General features: G+C 45.6%; 1 protein-coding gene across 1 annotated transcript in view; it reads right to left on the bottom strand.

Annotated features, from left to right (window-relative positions):
- Positions 1–329: 329 nt before the first annotated feature.
- LOC141213687 (uncharacterized) overlaps positions 330–23,504 on the bottom strand; it is a 28,388-nt gene continuing 5,213 nt past the window's right edge. The window contains exons 2-7 of the mRNA XM_073665289.1: positions 8,437–8,586; positions 8,206–8,307; positions 8,000–8,123; positions 7,822–7,916; positions 7,533–7,623; positions 330–3,519 (exon numbers count right to left, since the gene is read on the bottom strand). Coding sequence (XP_073521390.1) covers positions 1,919–3,519; positions 7,533–7,623; positions 7,822–7,916; positions 8,000–8,123; positions 8,206–8,307; positions 8,437–8,514 — 2,091 coding nt within the window. The 5' untranslated portion in view covers positions 8,515–8,586 and the 3' untranslated portion in view covers positions 330–1,918. The remainder of the gene's footprint in view (positions 3,520–7,532; positions 7,624–7,821; positions 7,917–7,999; positions 8,124–8,205; positions 8,308–8,436; positions 8,587–23,504) is intronic.

Raw genomic sequence — 23,504 nt, 5'->3', positions numbered from 1 at the left:
TTCCTCTTGTTTCTTATGTATGGAGGAGCATGTGGGGCCCATTATACTGTATACTGGTTGGCCCACGACTTTGTCAAAGTTTTCATGTTGTGAGTTTTACATTCCTGATGTAGAATCAGTCTGGGTAAATGTACATGGACATGACAATAATGGAAAACTGCTAACTGGACTTTGCTACAAGTCTCCTAATATAGCTGAACACGTAGAGGATGAAATGCTGCAACAAATTAAAAAGGCAACAAAAACAAGTCATGGTGAAAAGTGTTGGATCCCTTGAAATTGTTCCAGAAAATGAAGTAATTCTCCCAGAAAATTATTGCAATTACATGTTTTGTTATACACGTTTATTTCCTTTGCGTGTATTGGAACAACACAAGAAAACAGAGAGAAAAAGGCAAATTGAACATAATTTCACACAAAATAGGCCGGACAAAATTGTAGGTAAACAACTTTGTTTCAAGTATGTGAAGCTTGTTCAAACGTAATTGTGGCAAGTAACAGGTGTGGGCAATATGAAAATCACAACTAAAACTAGATAAAAAAGGGAGAAGTTGATTCAATCTTTGCATTGTGTGCATATGTGTGCCACACTAAGCATGGAGAAAACAGAAAAAGGAGAAGAGAACTGTCTGAGGATTTGAGAACCCAAATTGTTGAAAAATATCAACAATTTCAAGGTTATAAGTCCATCTTTAGGGATAAGCATGTTCCTTTGTCCAAGGTACGCAGCATAATCAATAAATTTACAACCCATACAGTCAGATATGGTGGAGGTTCAAAGGTGTTTTGGGGTTGATTCTCTGCCTCTGGCACTAGGTGCCTTGACTGTGTGCAAGACATCATGAAATCTGAAGATTAGCAAAGGATCTTGGGTCACAATGTAGTGCCTAGTGTCAGAAAGCTGGATTTGCGTCCTAGGTCATGGGTCTTCCAGCATGACAATGACCCCAAACATACTTCAAGAAGCACCCAGAAAATGGATGGAAACAAAGTGCTGGAGAGTTCTGACCAGCAAGGAGTCTGGATCTAAATCCCATTGAACACCTGTGGAGAGATCTTAAAATTGCTGTATGGAGACAAATATTACAGTTTGAGAGTCCTCAGTTTTTGATACCATCTTTTCAGTTAGCCATTAGTCAGTAAGCTTTCGAGACTACTCAGGTCTCTTCATCAGACATAGTATAACACAAAATCTGAAGAGTCACATATTTATACACAACATGGCACAGGAATAATGCAATAGATGAGACAAGTGATGTGAAGCAGAAATATCAGTTTTGGAAAGGGAGAAGAAGTTGTGGCCGTAAAAATAAGTGGCCACAAGTAGATCTATTCTTTTTGTCTTTTTTTGTGTGGCGATGAGAATTCATCCTTGTTCTAAGTTTTTGCCTTGTCTCCCCTACATACAGACCCCCAGTTGGACATTTGGTACATATAATTAAGTACATTAGATGTGATGCAGCTGAAAGTATCTGGGATCTTGTGGTCCTGATGTGAGTTGGGAATCTTTATCTTGTCCGTGGTCATTATAAATGGACAGGTTTTACATATACAGTGGATGAGGATGAATTTTGTAAGTTTCACCACAAAGGTGAAACTATCCTCCCGGTTAGTTTGCTTTCCCTCCCAGTACCTTTTCATTCTAACAATGATAGGTTTTTGAGAGATTATACTTGTTCCTTCTATTTTTTGTTCTCCTTAGCTTGACTTCTTCGCCCTATATGAATGTGTTTTTGTTTCTCATTCAGGGTTTTCGTATTTTACTTCATACTTTTCTTTCCCCTTGTTGACAGTGTGTTGCAGCCTCCCCTCTGGTTCCTCAGGAGGTACGAGAAACTCCTCAACGGCTTATTAAGGAGTTAGGTCAGTGGTGGTGTTTTTAGTTGTGCAGCTAGGGCCTTTCTTGTCTGTACAGAGACTAGTTGGGTGTAGTTGTGGCATTCTCCCCTGTGTGGGTTCTCCGGTGGTTATCAAGATTCGCTTTCTGGTTAAAACATTTCCCACATTTTGAACAAGAAAAAGGCTTCTTCCCTGTGTGAATTCTCTGATGTTTATTAAGATCTGATTTCTGTACAAAACATTTCCCACAATCTGAACATGAAAATGGCTTCTCCCTTGTGTGAGTTTTGTGATGTTTTATAAGAGTAGACTGCGCTGTAAAACATTTCCCACATTCTGAACATGAAAATGGCTTCTCTCCTGTGTGAGTTCTCTGATGGTTGATAAGAGTTGATTTCTCTGCAAAACATTTTCCACATTCTGGACATGAAAAAGGCTTCTCCCCTGTGTGAGTTCTCTGATGTGTGATAAGCTTTGATTTCTTTACAAAACATTTCCCACATTCTGAACATGAAAATGGCTTCTCCCCTGTGTGAGTTTTGTGATGTTTTATAAGAGTAGACTGCGCTGTAAAACATTCCCCACATTCTGAACATGAAAATGGCTTCTCTCCTGTGTGAGTTCTCTGATGACTGGTAAGAGTTGATTTCTCTGCAAAACATTTTCCACATTCTGAACATGAAAAAGGCTTCTCCCCTGTGTGAGTTCTCTGATGTTTGATAAGCTTTGATTTCTTTGCAAAACATTTCCCACATTCTGAACAAGAAAATGGCTTGTCCCCTGTGTGAGTTCTCTGATGTGCAATAAGAGCTGACTTCTCTGTAAAATATTTCACACATTCTGAAGAAAATGGCTTCTCCCCTGTGTGAGTTCTCTGATGTGTGATAAGAGATGATTTCTCTGTAAAATATTTCACACATTCTGAACAAAAAAAAGGCTTCTCACCTGTGTGAGTTCTCTGATGTTTGATAAGAGTTGATTTCTCTGTAAAACATTTCACACATTCTGAACATGAAAAAGGCTTCTCCCCTGTGTGAGTTTTGTGATGCTTGATAAGATTTGATTTCTCTGTAAAACATTTCCCACATTCTGAACATGAAAATGGCTTCTCCCCTGTGTGAGTTCTCTGGTGCTCAAGAAAACTAGATTTCCGGTTAAAACATTTCCCACAATCTGAACATGAAAATGGCTTCTCCCCTGTGTGAGTTTTGTGATGCTTGATAAGAGTTGATTTCTCTGTAAAACATTTCACACATTCTGAACAGGAAAATGGCTTCTCTCCTGTGTGAGTTCTCTCATGCCTAACAAGATTTGATTTCTGATTAAAACATCTCCCACACTTGGAGCAAGAAAATCTATTCTTCACTGTGTGAATTTTTTGATGTTTGAGAAAAGACTTTTTGAGAGGAAAACTATTTCTATATTCTGAACGTGAAAATGGCTTCTTTGCTTTAGGAGCAGTTTGTTTTTTAATGCTTATTTTGTGAGTTTGATTTCCCTCAGTAGTCGGTAATGAATCAGAAGACAGGACTTGTTTCATAGGATCAGATGACAGATCTTTGCTGTGAAGGGATGATGGTAGATCTGGAGTAATGGCATTCACTTCAATTGTATCCTGTGGGATCTCAAGATCATCTGATATAAAAATCTCCTGTCCCTCTGATCTCCTGATACAGTCATCTGCCAAGAATAAAACCAATTATTATTTTTTAATAAAAAATCCTTGAATTTTATATTTTTGAACATTTCTACTTAAACTGTCTGTAAATAAAGGCAAGTTATATAAAAAAAAAAAATTCATTTATTCACCAGGACAATGACCATCTAATAGAAAACCTCATAGGATGAACCAGTGGAGCGTGGTGTTCAACTGTTTGTTCATTCTGCCTCCCAAATATGGAGTAAAAGGCGCAGGCTCTGTCCAGCCACTAAGATTAGGTAGCCTGGGACCAGTAGTACCATCCAGTCTGGCAGTATGGGTGTGTGTGCTGTCCAGCTGGAGTAACCTACTCCCTGCTTCAGCCATTTGGAAAGCACCGCACCCTACTAAAGCTGGAAGCATATTGCCGGAAGCTGCCAGATCCAGCCTTGTTCTCCTCTGGTTCAGTCCTCTGTGATCAGCTCCCGGCTTGTGTATTTGCTTCCGGTTGTGACCTCGGCCCGTTTACTGACTACTCGTGTCTTCTGATTTTGTATTTTCTCTGCCCTCCTGGTTCTGATCCGGCTACCTGACTATTCTTATTCCCATCTCACTCCACAGAACAGCAGGTAACACTATGGCCCAAGCCTAGGGGTCTCTGTGTAAGTCCAGATCCATGTAGAGGGGTTAAAGGGTGATGAGCAAAGTCATTTGTGAAATCTGTAAAGAGGGTAGATAGTGACAAGCCTGTTTGTGGTGGCCATCTTTTGAGCTGCCAGGTGACCATGAACAGTGCCCCCAATACATTGCGTCTGCGAACTATTCCAGTTAAGATCTGCATTCAAATAGCTAAATGGCGCTCCTTCCCTTCTTACCCTGCCATGTGCCCAGACAGTAGTGTACAACCGTATATAGGGGATTGTCAGATTCAAGAGAAGTTGGAAAATAATTTGTAAGGTCCATTTGTTTCCTATTATCCTTTGTGAAGAATTCCAGAATTATCACCACATAAAGTGACGCGGGAAGGGGTTAAAATCAGAGGATTACTGAAGTCAAAAACTGTGAGTATAGACAATAAAACATCTACTGAAATGATCAAACTCAACAGTCTTCATCAGAGAAAAATGAGTAACTAGTGGTGAAACCTCTCTGGGGTAATTAGAGTCTGGGGCTCGGTGGCTCTTCATCATCTAAACTATCGTAAGGGACAATATTTTCTGTCACATGAGTGTCAAGAAGAAATATTAGACATTTAAAGTGAAGTTTTTTACAATACTGCAGAGCTGAGGGGTCTTAAATTTAGATCTCGGGCATTTGGAAGAGGCAATGGAGATCTTTTTGAAAGACTACCAGGGAGTTACAGAGACACATAAGTGAGGCCGGCCGATTCCACCACAATCAAACTATCATACAGAATGAACTTGTAAAAAAAGAAAGAATATATAAACATGTAACATCCCCAACAACAACGTATGTATGAAGGGAAAAATCCAACACTAAACCGGAGTCGCACTCATTTATGGTGGACCATTGGAGGTATGATGAATCCTGACCAGAAGAGTAGAGAAAGTATTAGTGCCCCCATGTCAGGAGAGATTGTGCAGGAATCTGAATTCTTTAGGATTGAAAACATAATGGAATTTATGACGTGGAGTGAATCCATGAAACCAGGGCTCGAGCCATGCCACCACATCTCCTGCAGGCGTGAATAGATGTGTATTACAGCCATCAGCCACGCACAGCTTAGAGATACAGTTAGGTCCATATATATTTGGACAGGGACAACATTTTTCTAATTTTGGTTCTAGACATTACCACAATGAATTTTAAACAAAACAATTCAAATGCAGTTGAAGTTCAGACTTTCAGCTTTCATTTGAGGTTATCCACATTAAAATTGGATGAAGGGTTTAGGAGTTTCAGCTCCTTAACATGTGCCACTCTGTTTTTAAAGGGACCAAAAGTAATTGGACAGATTAAATAATTGTAAATAAAATGTTCATTTCTAGTACTTGGTTGAAAACCCTTTGTTGTCAATGACTGCCTGAAGTCTTGAACTCATGGACATCACTAGACGCTGTGTTTCCTTCTTTTGATGCTCTGCCAGGCCTTCACTGCGGTGGTTTTCAGTTGCTGTTTGTTTGTGGGCCTTTCTGTCTGAAGTTTAGTCTTTAACAAGTGAAATGCATGCTCAATTGGGTTGAGATCAGGTGACTGACTTGGCCATTCAAGAATATTCCACTTCTTTGCTTTAATAAACTCCTGGGTTGCTTTGGCTTTGTTTTGGGTCATTGTCCATCTGTAGTATGAAACGACGACCAATCAGTTTGGCTGCATTTGGCTGGATCTGAGCACACAGTATGGCTCTGAATACATAAGGAATTCATTCGGCTGCTTCTGTCCTGTGTCAGATCATCAATAAACACTAGTGACCCAGTGCCACTGGCAGCCATGCATGCCCGTGCCATCACACTGCCTCCGCCGTGTTTTACAGATGATGTGGTATGCTTTGGATCATGAGCTGTACCACGCCTTCGCCATACTTTTCTCTTTCCATCATTCTGGTAGAGGTTGATCTTGGTTTCATCTGTCCATAGAATGTTCTTCCAGAACTGTGCTGGCTTTTTTTTCATGTTTTTAAGCAAAGTCCAGTCTAGGCTTTTTATTCTTGATGCTTATGAGTGGCTTGCACCGTGCAGTGAACCCTCTGTAGTTACTTTCATGAAGTCTTCTCTTTATGGTAGATTTGGATATCGATATGCCTACCTCCTGGAGAGTGTTGTTCACTTGGTTGGCTGTTGTGAAGGGGTTTCTCTTCACCATGGAGATTATTCTGCGATCATCCACCACTGTTGTCTTCCGTGGGCGCCCAGGTCTTTTTACATTGATGAGTTCACCGGTGCTTTCTTTCTTTCTCATGATGTACCAAACTATAGATTTTGCCACTCCTAATATTGTAGCAATTTCTCGGATGGTTTTTTTCTGTTTTTGCAGCTTAAGGATGGCTTGTTTCACCAGCATGGAGAGCTCTTTTGACCGCATGTTTACTTCACAGCAAAACCTTCCAAATGCAAGCACCACACCTCAAATCAACTCCAGGCCTTTTATCTGCTTAATTGAGAATGACATAACGAAGGGATTGCCCACACCTGTCCATGAAATAGCCTTGGAGTCAATTGTCCAATTACTTTTGGTCCCTTTAAAAACAGGGTGGCACATGTTAAGGAGCTGAAACTCCTAAACCCTTCATCCAATTTTAATGTGGATACCCTCAAGCTGAAAGTCTGAACTTCAACTGCATCTGAATTGTTTTGTTTAAAATTCATTGTGGTAATGTCTAGAACCAAAATTAGAAAAATGTTGTCTCTGTCCAAATATATATGGACCTAACTGTATATCATGGCACAGGTGTAATGTTTTTTATGTAGTTTATCAAAATCCTGTTTGAAGTTAGTTGGTTTAAAAAGAAATTGAAAAGTCGGGATAAAGGGAAACTCTGTTGTTATTGTACAGAAATTTACACTTGTCCCTCACTGGACATTTAATGTTATCGATCAAAAAAGCAAACTTTGGCCAGAAAGACTGGACCTGGTCTTGTAGGCACCATACGAGCACATTCAGCAGCACAGAAGGGATAGAAGGTAGATTCATCCAATAAGATATCAGGGATCTAGGAAGCCAACAGCATCATTACCCTCCGCTTTCTCTTACAGTCCCATCATAATTTTTCTTCAAGTGATTTTCTCACTTGTCAGCACTTTCTACGTACGCTGTCATTTGGCTTTGTAGTTTACAGACTTGGGCAGGTAACGGTCAGCGTCTACTAATCCCAGGGGGTAGGTAGATCCTCCAGGTTGTAAGTTCTATAGAAAAGGGCTTTCACAATTACACAAAGTAAATTGAATATTTTCGGAAGGAGGAGAATGTTGTGGTCTAGCAGCAAAATGGTGATCACACGATTGTGATATGGCCGGACTACACCACCGATAAAGCATCCACAGCCGGTGACTGAGAAGAATCTGTGACTTCTCTGCATTTAGTGGTTACTACTCACCTGGGTAGTCATATGTAGGAATCTCCTCCTTACACCGCTCATCACCCCTCACATATGTCTCTGTAGTATTAATATGAGTCAGATCTTCACCCTGAAACAAATATTATAAAAGTCAAAGACAGATGGAGAAGTCACATGTGTGATCAGCTCTAATCCTGCCATCTCCACCGTTCTCATTATACAAGTATAAAACATATAATACTGGTGGATGAAACAAGACTGAGCACAAGACCCTCACAGCCGTCTACACATCATAGGGGAGATCTCATGACACCTTCTCTCCATCTACCTGATGATCCTGAGGAACATTGGGATCTTCTTGTTTACAGTCCTGTGGAAGAAGAGGACGGGGACATCTCTCTGGTGTCCTCTTACTGGATAGATCTGGAGGAAACACATACAGGGACTGAATTCATTCTTTCCATACAGATACTTATAGGCTGTGTGTATTTAGTCCTGTCTATTACCTGATGATGTGAGGGGTTGGGGAACCTCCATCATGATGTCCTTGTACAGATCTTTGTGTCCTTCTAAATACTCCCACTCCTCCATGGAGAAATAGATGGCGACATCCTGACACCTTATAGGAACCTGACACATACAATGATACCGTCATCCCCCGATCCCTTCATAGTATTACTGTATAATGTCCTAGCATTCCCAGCAGCGTCACCTCTCCAGTCAGCAGCTCAATCATCTTGTAGGTGAGTTCTAGGATCTGGTCATTGATGTCCTCATGTATCAGGGGGCGAGGTGGAGACCCCGTGATTAATCTCTGGTTATGGAGAGACACATTAATAAATCTCACTACAGACATTTCCAGAGTCCTCACCTCTCCAGTTCTGTCCATCTGTTATTCCCATAGATAAGTATGATGTAATGTGACATCATCAAAATATCTCACCTCTCCAGTAAGCCGGAAGAGGATCTCTAGGGTGAGGTGTAATATCCTCTCCACTATCTTGTCTCTGTCCATATCCATCTTTGATAGGTAAATCAGGAAAATTTTCTTATATAGAAGATCTTCACTGAGAGGATCCGGTATTGTAGAGACCTGAATTAGAAGAAGATGAGCCGATGTAACATCATAAAAATCCTGTGTAATAATGCAACTACTGAAGATAATAAGGGGAAACATACGAGGAGATTTATTATTTTAAATTTAGTTTTTTCTTTACATCTAGGAATAAAACCTTTATATTTTAGGCCACAGACAACAAGCAGTTTCTTCCTCGAAGTCTGCAGCTGAAAATGTTTCTCATAGACTCACCTTCCATAACGCTAATTCTCGTCTCATTTTCCGTCACTGGAATTGGCATTAGCAATAATGCAGGAGATATTTATTTCACGTGACATGAGAAATAACTACTTCATGATGAGGAAACATCTACTACGGATCTAAAACCATATTTGGAGACAGTCCGTCACTGACTACATCTCCACTGGCCGTCTGTATGAATGTTTCCAGTCTTCCCCGAACTGTAATCTTCTATCAAGTTACATCTCATGTCTGATTCACACACAGAAGTTTGAGGCATTTATAAAAGCGGTTTTGTTTGCACAAATGCCGCGGACAGAAATTATTTGATACTAAAGTCTACATGTACAGTGTATTATGGGTTTTATTTCTAGCCTTAGGCTTTCCTATATTACAAGAAAAAAAAACATAAAAAAGCAGATATTAAAAGGTTTCAAAAGAAAATTTGCTCCAACAATTCTTGTAAAAAGAAAAAACATGCAAAAAGCAGAAGACACATTTTGTAATTTTTTAACATGTTATGAACTCTTTTGGGCACCAGAACATAGATGTACACCTCAGGGATGGCACAGGTGCGGCAGCAACAAAATCCCTGGCAGTTTAACCACTTGCTCCTGCAAAAAGCAAACATGGCATCTAAGAAGGTGTGACAGAGTTCAGCTGAATGCCCTCCTCCCCCAAGTACTGGGCCTGTAATGTACAAAAGTCTATTAGGCCGGGCCAGAGGCAGAGTTCCATAACTTACTTTTTAACGCCTCCATAAACATTAGACTAAAGTTACATGGAAGTACTGATTTTGGTCGACTATATAATGTATTTGGGGACCTCCCTACAGATGCAGTCAGACATACAAACCACAGGAAAGCTGGAATATTTGTGTATGGGGGAGTCTGGAGGGATAGCCGTCTGCCAAATGATCGTTCAGCCAACACTTATCTCATGTGTATGGGGCAGTTAGTATTACACTGACAGGCAGTGATAATACACGGCACTACAGTAGTACAGTGCATCACATGAGCAATCAAAGGCTTCTGTGTTGTATGATCGCACTAATGAGAGTTATTTTAAAAAGTTTATAAAAAAGGTTTAAAAAAAAGTTTTAAAGTGAAAATATCACAGTTTTAGCAAAAATAAATATTTGTCACTATAAGGAAAACATGCATATAATGAGAAAATGGAGAGGGAGGTCGGCTCACTGTTTATTTAATGCACCTTGTCTGAAGAACACCGCATGGAGTCACCCTGGTCAGGGACTGTGAAGACCCAGGGTCTTCTGTTGGTGTAACGCTACTAAAACAACACAGGGTGAGGGTAAAACAGCATGGTAATACTTTATTGAACCACAAAGAAGACATTAAACATACAGAACAGTCCCAGCAAATACCCAAGATGGTACAACATTACACAGTCTCACCCTTCCTTCTCCGCCAGCCTGGGATAGAACAGCTGCGACTTTAGAGACTTCCAGTGCTGACTACCTCAACCAGTGGCCCTCCGCTTCAGGTGGGCTCCCACAGAGAGAAGGTAGCGGCAAGTTTAGGAAGTCAACAGTCCATTGAGGTACAAGACCAGGAGACCCGATGGTCCCATCCTGGCCTCTCCGAGAGTTTTCATGGGACCAGACGACCGGTGGGTCCCTCTTGGCAACTCCAAATGTCTCCATGGGTTCTAGGTGACTGGTGGGTCCCTCCTAGCAACACCAAAACAGCATATCCATGGGGCCAAGTGACTTTTTCGTCCTCTCCCGGACTTCCCAAAAGTATCCATGGTCTCTCTGATGGTTAATGGAGCAGATCTGAAACTTTCCAGTGAGGGCTGATACCCTTAGATTAGAAACATGTAGAATACAAATCTGTGTCTCTTTAGATGCCATGCAATCCATCTACTTTGCTGAAGGATGTCTCCCATTCTCCTTCCAAAGTCCTTCTGATGTTCCGTGATTCTCTGTCCCAAATTTCATTCTGTCTACAGCACTACAGACATCCCTGTTTATATTTACATCTATGTGAGGTCATAAAGCCCAGGTAAAAGAGGTAAAGGTGCAGGGATCACTTATCATTGTTTGAGCTAATCTACTTACACAGTTGGTATCACAGGGGCTGTTGTAAATAAACTTTCTGCTGACTTAGTGCAATTTGTCATTATCACAGTAAACATGATTGTTTCCAAACGAACAGAATTCAGCATTCAGGGTTATACAAATACTATGACCTTTTTGATCAGCAAGAGAAATACAGTCCCTGACGAAGCTACTGTAGTAGCGATACACGTAGGTATCTATGCCCTACGTGTATCACTACTACAGTAGCTTCATCAGGGGTCGTATGTTTTTTAACCACTTGTGTGTCCCTACATGAAATAAAGTTGCTATTTTATTTATTATTTGTAGTAATTCTTATTATTTTTGGATGTGCATTATCTCACTGTGCAAGCTTTTCTCTACCTACTTCTTTATGTGCTTTGTTGCACAGTTACCATTGCACCCCGTATCATATTTCAGTGATTTAGATTGTGTGGTGCCGACTGCCAAATATCTTAATAGATTAATGTCTTCTAATACATTTTTTTTAGGGGCCCTGACGTGCATCCCACGTATTGTAGTTAACTCTCTATACACTCTATTAAATAAATGACCCCCTATAGTGTTACAATTGATGAAATTGTGTACTGAAAATTGCTGTACCGTTAGGTTTTCTTCAAATGTGTCGGTTTTATTAACATCGTTGCATGCTTTACAGGGTGTATGTCCACATTTAAAAAAACCTTATAGGATAACCAAGTTACATTGCGTTTGATATTTGTTTCTTGCTTATTCCGCCTAGTGTAGAAGCCTTTTTGGATCCAAAACTCAAACAAAATATGCAAAAGAATTTACAAAGTCTGGAGGATGCCATCTCAGACAGCAAAAAAACTACGTTTGAGAGAGATATCAAAGACTACGAGTCAAATTCAATTTACACATGGAAATGAAACAAACCAGGATCTACTGTTCAGAAATACAGGTCACACAATAAATTCAAAGGAAATAGAGGAGAGCTGAGGTCAGCTTCACAAATCCTAATGTGTCCATGGGTTCCTCTAATTATAATTCTCTGAGGACTTATCTGATGCATCAGTGGGATCAACTAAAGAAAGATGGAACAAAAATAAATTCTCAAGAACGCCCCACAATCCAGCACAAAACAATGAGCGGGCAGAAAGCTCAAACGTGCCCGGACATGTGCGTTCCACGCCGGAGGGCATCACGGTCTCCTACCTGCGCATGAGCATGTCCGGAAGCATGCGTTCCACGCCGGATCGCATATGGTATTGGATTGCATACCACCAACATAGAAAAATCCTATCTCTGAGATCAGCATCATGGGAGACTAAAAACAAGTACTGCACATCCTCCCATCATGCAATAGGCATGTAGATCTACTTTATCACTACAAAAAATATGGGATGGTGGCCCACAGTATATTCCTAAATGGTCAAATTTGACCTCTATTACACAATTAGAGATACACAAGGATCACCACACTTGTTAATGATGAAATAGTATAAGTGGAATATAATTGATAAGTAATAATTCTGATATAGAAGCTCAGATATCTCGGTGAAGTACAACAATATGTGAACCCCATTCACAGGAAACTGACTAGCAATGGGTAGAGCATAAAATCCAAAAATATAATCCAGAATGGGGCTGTAGTCACACAAAACAGGCATAGGAAATTTGCTCACTGAGTCCCTTAGGGGCTCGTGAATCCAGTCTAACAATCCACTCACTTTCCTTTCAGAGGATACATCTATTATGATCACCTCCTCTCACATTGGGTTTAACCACCTCAATGATACAAAAGGAGAGGTCTCCGGGTTCACCTCGATGTGCACTGTTCATGTGTCTCACTAATGGGATCTCCCGACCATGGCATATATCGCCCAAATGCTCCCCTACTCTCCTCCTAGACACCCTCTTGATCTTGTCTACATATTCTAGGGGGCAGGTGCATGTGGCCATATATACTAGTCCTGAAGTTTTACAGATGGAATAATCCCACTGGAAAAAGATTTTAGCCATGGAGGAACTTGAGAAAGATTTACATGGTCTCATCCAATTACATGTACAACATTCTCCAGATCTAAAGAAACCGTAGATTCTTCTATCTAGCCAAGTCCCCTTGGGTGCAGTTTTTTTTATAGAAACTGTGCATGGTCCCTAATTGACCAACCCTTTCTGAAAGTTATTGTGGGAGTAGATTCCACAGCACCCTCAGGTCTGGGTCGACCACAAGTATATCCCAGTGTTTTCTGAGGATATGAAAGATACAGTCACTCTGATTGTCATAAGTTTTTCTTACTCGTGTAGTCCAATCTTCTTCTTGGTCTCTTGGATTGGTATGGAGGAGTGTCTCTCTCTCCCATTTTTCTGCAAACGATGATGCGGAATCGAAAATGTACCATGAGTACCCTTTATCCCTTAATCTGGTGTTCAGGTCTATTGCCTGTATATTAAAATCTGTGACATTCGAGCAGTACCTTCTCAACCGTAAAAATTGGCCCTTGGGTTTTCCTCTTTGTATGGGGATGGGGGTGGTGGTTATCCCACTTCAATAGTTTATTAGTGCTTGAAGGTTTATGGTAGATGAGTGTCCCTAGGGTCCCATTTCAATCTTTCTTGATCAGTACATACAGGAACGTCAACTGGTAATAATTGGTGTTGGTCTGCTCCTTTAAACAAAATGTACTTTTCAGGTTATCCCCCCAGCACCCTCACTTATCTTCCCTTCTTTTGAGGCCCACAGAGTCAGACTCTACCGGCCATTCTCCCTGCGAGTGGCGGTTGTGTATCGCCCTCCGGGCCCCTCCCGTCAGTTTGTGGATCATTTTGCCACTTGGCTTCCCAACTTTCTATGCTATGACATCCCCACCCTCATCATGGGAGACTTTAACATCCCAATTGGCGATTCAGTCTCCCCATCTGCCGCTCATCTTTTATCGCTAACTTCCTCCTTCGGCCTTTCACAGCTTACTAATTCTCCTACACATGATGGAAATACTCTTGACCTGATCTTCGCCCGGCTCTGTTCAATATATGACTTTACTAACGCTCCTCTTCCGCTCTCTGATCACAACCTTCTTTCATTCTCTGTCAAGAACTGTCCCCCTGCTCAAGACACCCCCACTTTCCACACTTACAGAAATATACAATCCATTAACACCCAGAAATGTATGAAAATGTTGCAAACATCATTGGCTCCAATCTCCTCCCTCACATGTCCTGACTCTGCACTGAAGCATTATAACGAAACATTGCAATGCTCCCTGGATGAAGCTGCACCTCCTACACAGAGAACAACTCGGCGCAGATGAGGACAACCCTGGAACACGCTTCTCCAGCGGTGCTCCACGTGCGCTGAACGGCTGCGGAGAAAATCTAATCTGCCCGAAGATTTCCTCCATTATAAATTTATGCTTAAAACCTATAACTCCGGCCTTCACCTCTCCAAACAAACCTACTATAATAAACTCATCATCTCACGGTCCAATAATCCTAAACGACTCTTTGACACGTTTCACTCTCTCCTCAATCAAACAGCACAAGGCCCGACCACCGACCTCAGCGCTGACGATCTGGACAATTATTTCAAAGAAAAAATTGACCATATCAGACGGGAAATTTTCTCCCAAACCTCACATGTAATGCATGCTCCTCCCTCCCACACTGCATCTTGCTCATTTTCTGACTTCGAACCAGTCACGGAAGAAGAAGAAAAAAAACATCCCTGGACGAGAACTGTGATGCTAACTACAGACCTGTCTCCAATCTTCCCTTTATCTCTAAACTCCTGGAACGCCTTGTCCAGTCCCGTCTGATCCGCTATCTCTCAGATAACTCTCTTCTTGACCCTTTACAATCTGGTTTCCGCTCTTTACATTCTACTGAAACTGCCCTCACTAAAGTCTCTAATGATCTACTAACAGCCAAATCAAATGGGCACTACTCCCTGCTGATTCTCCCAGATCTCTCTGCATCATTCGACACTGAAGATCAACAGCTCGTCCTCACTATGCTAAGCACTATCGGCCTCAAGGACACCCTTCTCTCTAGGTTCTCCTCCTATCTCTCTGACCTCTCATTCACTGTGTCTTTTGCTGGCTCCTGCTCCTCTCTCCTTCCCCTTATTGTCGGGGTTCCTCAATGATCAGTCCTAGGCACCCTTCTTTTCTCCTTATACATCGCTCCTATGGGACAATCAGCAGATTCGGTTTTAAGTACCATCTCTATGCTGATGACCCAATCATACACCTCTTCTCCAAACATCACCCCTGACTTATTACAAAACACCAGTGATTGTCTTTCTGCTGTGTCTAACACTATGTCCTCCCTCTATCTAAAATTGAATTTGTCAAAAACTGAACTACTCGTATTTCCTCCCTCCACTAACCTACAGTACAGACCAAAAGTTTGGACACACCTTCTCATTTAAAGATTTTTCTGTATTTTCTTGACTATGAAAATTGTACATTCACACTGAAGGCATCAAAACTATGAATTAACACATGTGGAATTATATACTTAACAAAAAAGTGTGAAACAACTGAAAATATGTCTTATATTCTAGGTTCTTCAAAGTAGCCACCTTTGGCTTTGAGGACTGCTTTGCACACTCTTGGCATTCTCTTGATGAGCTTCAAGAGGTAGTCACCGGAAATGGTCTTCCAACAATCTTGAAGGAGTTCCCAGAGATGCTTAGCACTTGTTGGCCCTTTTGCCTTCACTCTGCGGTCCAACTCACCCCAAACCATCTCGATTGGGTTCAGGTCTGGTGACTGTGGAGGCCAGGTCATCTGGCGTAGCACCCCATCACTCTACCTCTTGGTCAAATAGCCCTTACACAGCCTGGAGGTGTGTTTGGGGTCATTGTTCTGTTGAAAAATAAACGATGGTCCAGCTAAACACAAATCGGATGGAATAGCATGAAGCTGCAAGATGCTGTGGTAGCCATGCTGGTTCAGTATGCCTTCAATTTTGAATAAATCCCCAACAGTGCCACCAGCAAAGCACCCCCACACCATCACACCTCCTCCTCCATGCTTCACAGTGGGAACCAGGCATGTAGAGTTCATCTGTTCACCTTTTCTGCATCGCACAAAGACACGGTGGTTGGAACCAAAGATCTCAAATTTGGACTCATCAGACCAAAGCACAGATTTCCACTGGTCTAATGTCCATTCCTTGTGTTCTTTAGCCCAAACAAGTCTCTTCTGCTTGTTGCCTGTTCTTAGCAGTGGTTTCCTAGCAGCTATTTTACAATGAAGGCCTGCTGCACAAAGTCTCCTCTTAACAGTTGTTGTAGAGATGTGTCAGCTGCTAGAACTCTGTGTGACATTGACCTGGTCTCTAATCTGAGCTGCTGTTAACCTTCGATTTCTGAGGCTGGTGACTCGGATAAACTTATCCTCAGAAGCAGAGGTGACTCTCGGTCTTCCTTTCCTGGGGCGGTCCTCATGTGAGCCAGTTTCTTTGCAGAACTTGATGGTTTTTGCAACCGCACTTGGGGACACTTTAAAAGTTTGCCAAATTTTTCAGACTGACTGAGCTTCATTTCTTAAAGCAATGATGGCCACTCGTTTTTCTTTACTTAGCTTTTTTCTTGCTATAATACAAATTCTAACACTCTATTCAGTAGGACTATCAGCTGTGTATCCACCAGACTTCTGCACAACACAACTGATGGTCCCAACCCCATTTATAAGGCAAGAAATCCCACTTATTAAACCTGACAGGGCACACCTGTAAAGTGAAAACCATTTCCGGTGACTACCTCTTGAAGCTCATCAAGAGAATGCCAAGAGTGTGCAAAGCAGTCATCAAAGCAAAAGGTGGCTACTTTGACGAACCTAGAATATAAGACATATTTTCAGTTGTTTCACACTTTTTTGTAAAGTATATAATTTCACATGTGTTAATTCATAGTTTTGATGCCTTCAGTGTGAATGTACAATTTTCATAGTCATGAAAATACAGAAAAATCTAAATGAGAAGGTGTGTCCAAACTTTTGGTCTGTACTGTACCTGTGCCCAATATTGCCACTTCAGTTTGTGGCTCCACCATTACTCCCCAGCAACCAGCAACAAGCCCACTGGTTTGTCTTGGGGTCATACTCAATTCAGATCTTGTCTTCACACCTCACATCAAATCACTTGCTCGCGTCATCTACACCTCAAAAACATCTCTAGAATCAGAAATTTTCTTACCTTTGACTTTGTAAAAACTCTCACTGTAGCTCTTATTCATTCTCCTCTGGACTATTGTAACTCTTTACTAATCAGTCTCCCTCTTTCTAAACTCTCCCCTCTTCAATCCATCCTGAATGCAGCAGCCAGGATCATATTCCTCACCAACCGATACACCAATGCCTCTTCCCTGTGCCAGTCATTGCACTGGTTGCCCATCCAATACAGAGTTCAATATAAACTTATCACTCTCACCCACAAAGCGCTCCATGCTTTAGCATCCCCCTACATCTCCTCCATCATCTCAGTCTACCACCCTACAAGTGCCCTCCGTTCTGCTATGAACTTTAAACTAAAATCCTCCGTAATAGGAACCTCACACTCCCGTATCCAAGATTTCTCGCGTGCTGCACCAATTCTTTGGAATGCAGTACTCAGGACAATTCGATTAATTCCCAATACCCACAGTTTTAAGCGTGCCATAAAAACCCATTTCTTTAGACTGGCCTATCACCTCAACACACTTATCTAACTGTCCCAGTTTGGCCCATATTAAAATTTTCTTCAAAATCATGCTCATACCATCCAAATGTAGCACCCCGAGGGCTCGGCTGCTACAGGGGTGTGATGAACCTGTAGCCGCCATCTTGGTAATGATAAATCATATCCAGGGATGGCCACACTTCAGCAGCCCCCACCCTTGGGACCTTCTGTTAAAACGTCAACTAGATAGTTTCCCCCCATCCAGGCTCCTGTAAGATAAGAAGCCCCGGGGCCTATTTGACACGTGAATGCTAGGAGCTTCAAAGACTTCGAGAGGAAACACAGCCAGCAGGGGGGGGGTGCTTCGTCTATCTGTACCTGACCATTTGTCCCATAGGACTAGTTTCTTTGTCTGTCACAAGCATGGAGGCATAAGATATAGAAACATGAAAAGTACACGCATGTTGCGTGGGATGGGCCAATAAAAAAATATCACGGCGTCCCGGAGCCATTGCGCACACAAGCCTCCGTGGTAGACGTTTGTACGTGCTCTGGAAGCCAAGATATAGCGCTGAGCCATTCCTGAGGACCGTATGGTATCATAATTGATATCAAAAGGTCGGTTACGGCGGCCCGAATCCATGGGAACCCCTGGGGGTATCATGAGACCATCCCAGAAGAAGTTATTGGGTTCCATAGAATTTGGGCTTCTGATCGAAGTTAGACCTGAGGGTGGAGACTGAGCCAGCTGACCTCACCAGCAGTGGGCGGGACGGGGCAGGTAAGATAGCAGGACAGACAAGAGATAAGTCAGTCTTGACCCAAGAGTGGGGTGCTGAACATCTGAGCACCAGCTGAGGCCACCAAGGGGAGGAGCAGTTTGACCATGCGGTGGTAGGCCTCAGCCTGTAACAAAGAACCGTGCCTGCGACCGCAGAATCCTCTCCCTGCGTCACAAGAAAATCAAGAAACCGGTAACTGATATGCTGTGGTGATTCTGTGTGTTGTATTCCATTGTTGTATAGTTTAGCCTGACCTTATACCTGTGTATATTTAGTTGTATATCGTGTATCTAGTGTATTATTATAATCAATTACCTCAAGTAATTGTGGGCCTGCCTTTTATTCTGCATAACGAACGCACGTCCGTGTGAGCTCGGCTCAAGCCAAAAACGCTACCCAGGGTTGGTTCCTGACCCGATATAGGCCCATTCACGGACTGGGCGTATATCTAAAATAGGGACTGGTGGCAGCATACCAACTGGGGATTGGGGAAGGCTGGTAGTGACGGTCGGAGGTTCAGATATATATATTCCTGGCGCGGCCAAGGAAGATATATATACCGCCCTCACTACAGAGGGCCCCGATACCCAGTAGGTTACAGGACAGTCTCCCTGGCGACCGCTTATCCTAGGTGCAGTTCCTTGACTGACCTGAGGCTAAGAGGGCGCTAGCGAGTTGTGCTGTGTAGTGACGTTACGGTTTAGTGACGTTGAAGGGATAACACACTACCGTGTTCCCTGCGCTGGTTGCAGCTTCCTGGCACTACTTTCTCTAGGTGCAGTACCTTGACTGACCTGAGAGGTAAGGGGGCGCCAGAGAGCTGCACCCACCGGCCGGCTTTCATCACATTGGTGGCAGAGCGGTGGGATTGCAGAATAATAGTGTTGTGGGACCCCTACTCCCAGGCACTAAAGACTGCCAGTGGTAACTTCCACTGCTGGAGTCTTAAGGTCAGCCCAACGTTAGACGGTCAGGCTAAAAGTATAACAAGGTGTGTGCAAACTCAGGGTTGCAGCGGTGTCGGTTACCAAGATGGCAGACGGCACCAGGAGCAAGACCCTGCAGGAGGCTAATGCTACGGTCCGTGTGGCAGGAGGGGAGGACATTGTTACTCATGGCGAGGAGGAGTCCAGCCCGGGCACCTCAGGGAGCCAGTCCCCAGTATACGGTCCCGCAGTGGGCTGCCCACCACCTACCCAGCCCAGCCTGTCCAGATCACAAGCCCTTTTACAAGCGGCTATGGCAAGTCTCCAGTCTCATGGCGATGCCGTCTACAAAACCCTCCTGGCAGCATCAGAGAAGGCAGCGGAGGAGGAGCGTGCAGAGCGGGCTGCGGAGCGGGCTGCGGAGCGGGCTGCGGAGCGTGAAGCTGCAGAGCGCCGGGAGGCTGCGGAGCGTGAAGCTGCAGAGCGCCGGGAGGTTGCGGAGCGTGCAGAGCGAGCTGCGGAGCGCCAGCACCAACTGGACCTGGCCCAGCGGGGGCTTCCGCTAGAGCAACCAACCCATCAGGAGACCAAGTCGTCCAAAGTCCGAGCTGAGGACTTCCCTCTACTGGAGAAGGATGGGGACCTGGACTCCTTTCTGGTGGCATTTGAACGGACCTGTCTTCAGCACCATCTGGCCCGGGATCAGTGGGCCAGATACCTGACCCCCCGTTTGAGGGGTAAGTCCCTGGATGCCTTGGGGGACTTACCTGCCGGGGAGGTACAGAACTACGACTGCATCAAGCGGGCCCTGATCCGGCAGTACAACCTCACTCCCGAGTCGTACCGCCAGAAGTTCCGGAGCCTGCTGCGTGGCCCCAAGGACACCTGGACCGATCATATGCGGGCGCTGTTGAGAGCCGCAGAGCACTGGACCTCGGGTCTAGCGCTTACTACCCGCCAGGAGGTCCAGGAACTGTTCGTCACGGAGCAGTTCTTGTGGAACTGCCCAGAGGACCTCCGACAGTTCCTCCGTGACCGAAAACCAACAGGGGCTTCTGCTACAGCCGCCCTGGCAGACGAGTATGCCAATAACAGGGCGCCTGAGCTGAAGAAGTCTGCCAGCAGCACCTGGAGAGGGGGTAAGCCCAGTCATGCCCCTGTTTCCCCGGCCCCTAGAACACAAGGGGTGTATCCCCCTGTTGCCCTCTCCAGGCAAGGACCAGACGTAAGACGTTGTCATCTATGCAACAAACCAGGACACTTTAGGGCTGAGTGTCCCCAGCGCCAAAAGACCCCATCCCAGTCCCAGAGAGCGCCCAATGTTTTGTGTGTGGGAGGGGGTGGTGGTAGGTCCCTGGACAACATCCAACCCGTCACCATAGGCCGTTCTGCGGTCATGGGACTGCGGGACACGGGCGCTGAACGAACACTGGTACGGCCTGAGGTGGTGTCCCCCCAGGACTTGGTACCAGGAAAGACTCTTTCCGTCTCCGGGGTTGGAGGCGTGGAGCCGGCACTTCCCGTTGCCATGGTGTATTTGGACTGGGGTGCCGGAAGGGGGATGCGGGAGGTGGGAGTAACGCCAAATATTCCCGCAAATGTTTTATTAGGGACCGACTTGGGGCGTCTAGTATCGCAGTATGTACCCTCTGAACCCCCAAGTTCGGCCCCCCAAGAGTGTATTGATTTGTCTGCTGCTAATGCCAACCATGTTGTATGTAGTGTGTGTCCTGCTGAGGAGGAGGGAGTGAAACCTGAGGGTAACACCTGCACAGACACAACACAAACAGGGTTAGTGAAAGCAGGTGGGGAGTGTGGGGATGCCCGCAGAGGTGCTCAGCCGGCGTGCCGTGACCTCTTGTCCTCCGGTGAGGGAGGGGGCGGGCAGGATTCTGTAGAGGGAAGCTCAGGGATGGAGAGGGGGGCAGCTACCGGCAGTGTAGGGCTCCCAGGGGTATCCAGGCTGCTGAGTATAGGCCCACTGCAGGGGGAGGAACAGGCCATGGGAGGTGGGGGTGTCCCAAGAGAGGAGCCGCCAGGTAAGACCCCAGGGCAGGAGTTCCCCACGTCCGAGATGTCCAAAGGCCTAGGAAGCCTGCCTGATCGGGCGGCTTGGTCAGAAACAGAGGGGAAGCAGGCACTACCCACGGTCACAGCGGTCATAGCCGCTGTCACCAGGAGTGGGAGCGTCGGAGCCCAAGGAGCCTTGCAGAGGTCCGACGGCTTCCCCACTTCTGACCAAGTGTCTGCCGGGTCAGACAGCGGCCAGGTGACATGCCCGGAGGGGCTGACGGAGGATGTGGCAGTTTCGTCGATTCTGGCCACATCAAGTCAGGAATTTCAGGCTGCGTTGGAAGCAGACGACAGCCTGAAAGCTCTCAAGGAACAGGCGGCACAGCCTCCCATGGAGTCAGACTGCGAGCGTGTGGTCTGGGACCAGGGACGGCTGTACCGGGTAACGGTCCAGCAGGGTTCACCGGAGGCGTGGCCCAGGGACCGACAGTTAGTGGTACCCTATCCGTTCAGGGCGGAATTGTTGCGGATCGCACACGAGATTCCGATGGCCGGACACCTAGGGATCGCTAAAACCAAGGCCAGGATAGCTCAGCATTTCTACTGGCCTGGGATGGGAGCCGCGGTGGGTGCCTACTGCCGTTCGTGTGACACCTGTCAGAGGGTGGGGAAGGCGGGGCCGCGCCCCAAAGCCCCACTGGTAACTCTGCCAATCATCGAAGAGCCTTTCTCGAGGGTCGCTGTGGATCTTATTGGACCTCTGTCCACTCCCAGCCACTCCGGGAAATGCTTCATACTCACGGTAGTGGACTATGCCACCCGGTACCCGGAAGCGGTAGCTTTGTCGTCCATTCGGGCCGACAAGGTGGCTACCGCCTTACTGGAGATCTTCTCCAGAGTGGGTTTCCCCCAAGAAATGCTCACCGACCGAGGGACCCAGTTCATGTCGCGGCTGATGGAGTCCCTCTGTAAGCAAATGCAGGTGCAACATCTGGTGGCCAGCCCGTATCACCCACAGACTAATGGCCTGTGTGAGCGGTTCAATGGCACCTTAAAGCAGATGCTTAAGATGTTGGTCGACTCCCACGGGAGAGACTGGGAGCGTTACCTCCCACACCTCCTATTTGCTTACCGGGAGGTTCCGCAGGCCTCAACGGGGTTCTCCCCCTTTGAGCTCCTGTACGGGCGACGGGTACGGGGCCCCCTGGCTCTGGTGAAGGAAGCATGGGAAGGGGATTTGGCCACCCCCGAGGTGTCGGTCATCGAGTATGTCGTGCGCCACCGGGACAGGATGATGGCCTTGGCAAAGCTGGTGCAGGACAATATGGCCCAGGCCCAGGCCGACCAGAAGCGGTGGTACGACCAGAATGCTTGTGAGAGGACCTACCAGGTGGGTCAAAAGGTGTGGGTACTGGTCCCCGTACCACAGAACAAGCTTCAGGCAGCCTGGGAAGGTCCCTACTTCGTGCACCAGAAACTCAACGCCGTCACCTATCTGGTCACCCTGGATCACGCCCGTGGAAGGAGGAAGGCCTTCCACGTGAACATGATGAAGGCTCATCATGAGCGGGAAGCGACTGCCCACCCAGTGTGCAACCTTCCCGAGGAAGGAGAGGTAGAAACCCTCCTGGATCTGCTCACCCAAGCCAAGGCGGGTGGGTCCATCGAGGATGTGGGGGTTGGCCACCAGCTCACGGAGGACCAACGGTCCCAGCTGGGGACCACCCTGCACCCCTTCCGGGGGCTGTTCAGCAGTCTGCCCGGAAGGACTGAGATGGCTGTCCACGACGTGGACACTGGCGATCACCCGCCGATCCGGCGTTCAGCATATCGGGTCTCTTTCGAGGTGCAGGGAAACATGCGCCAAGAGATAGACGAGATGCTGAAGCTGGGGGTGATCCAGGCATCCAGCAGCGCGTGGGCCTCGCCTGTAGTCCTCGTACCAAAGAAGGACCGAACTACACGGTTCTGCGTGGACTACCGGGTGCTCAACGCTGTAACGGCCACCGATGCGTTCCCCATACCACGCATCGATGACCTGCTCGATCGGATGGCCGGGGCTAAGTACCTGACCATCATGGATCTGAGCCGGGGGTACTGGCAGATTCCTCTGACCCCCGCGGCAAGGGAACGCTCTGCCTTTATCACCCCTTTTGGACTGTACGAGTCCACAGTGATGCCATTCGGCATGAAGAATGCCCCTGCCACTTTTCAACGGATGGTCAATACGCTGCTTGAGGGACTTGAAGGGTACGCGGCTGCGTACTTGGACGATATTACAGTCTT

This window comes from Phyllobates terribilis, unplaced genomic scaffold, assembly GCF_046119375.1.
Source record: "Phyllobates terribilis strain yellow unplaced genomic scaffold, ASM4611937v1 Scaffold_207__1_contigs__length_3498100, whole genome shotgun sequence".
In the NCBI taxonomy this organism is placed as follows: Eukaryota; Metazoa; Chordata; class Amphibia; order Anura; family Dendrobatidae; genus Phyllobates; species Phyllobates terribilis.
This window is presented reverse-complemented; position numbering and strand designations above follow the sequence as displayed.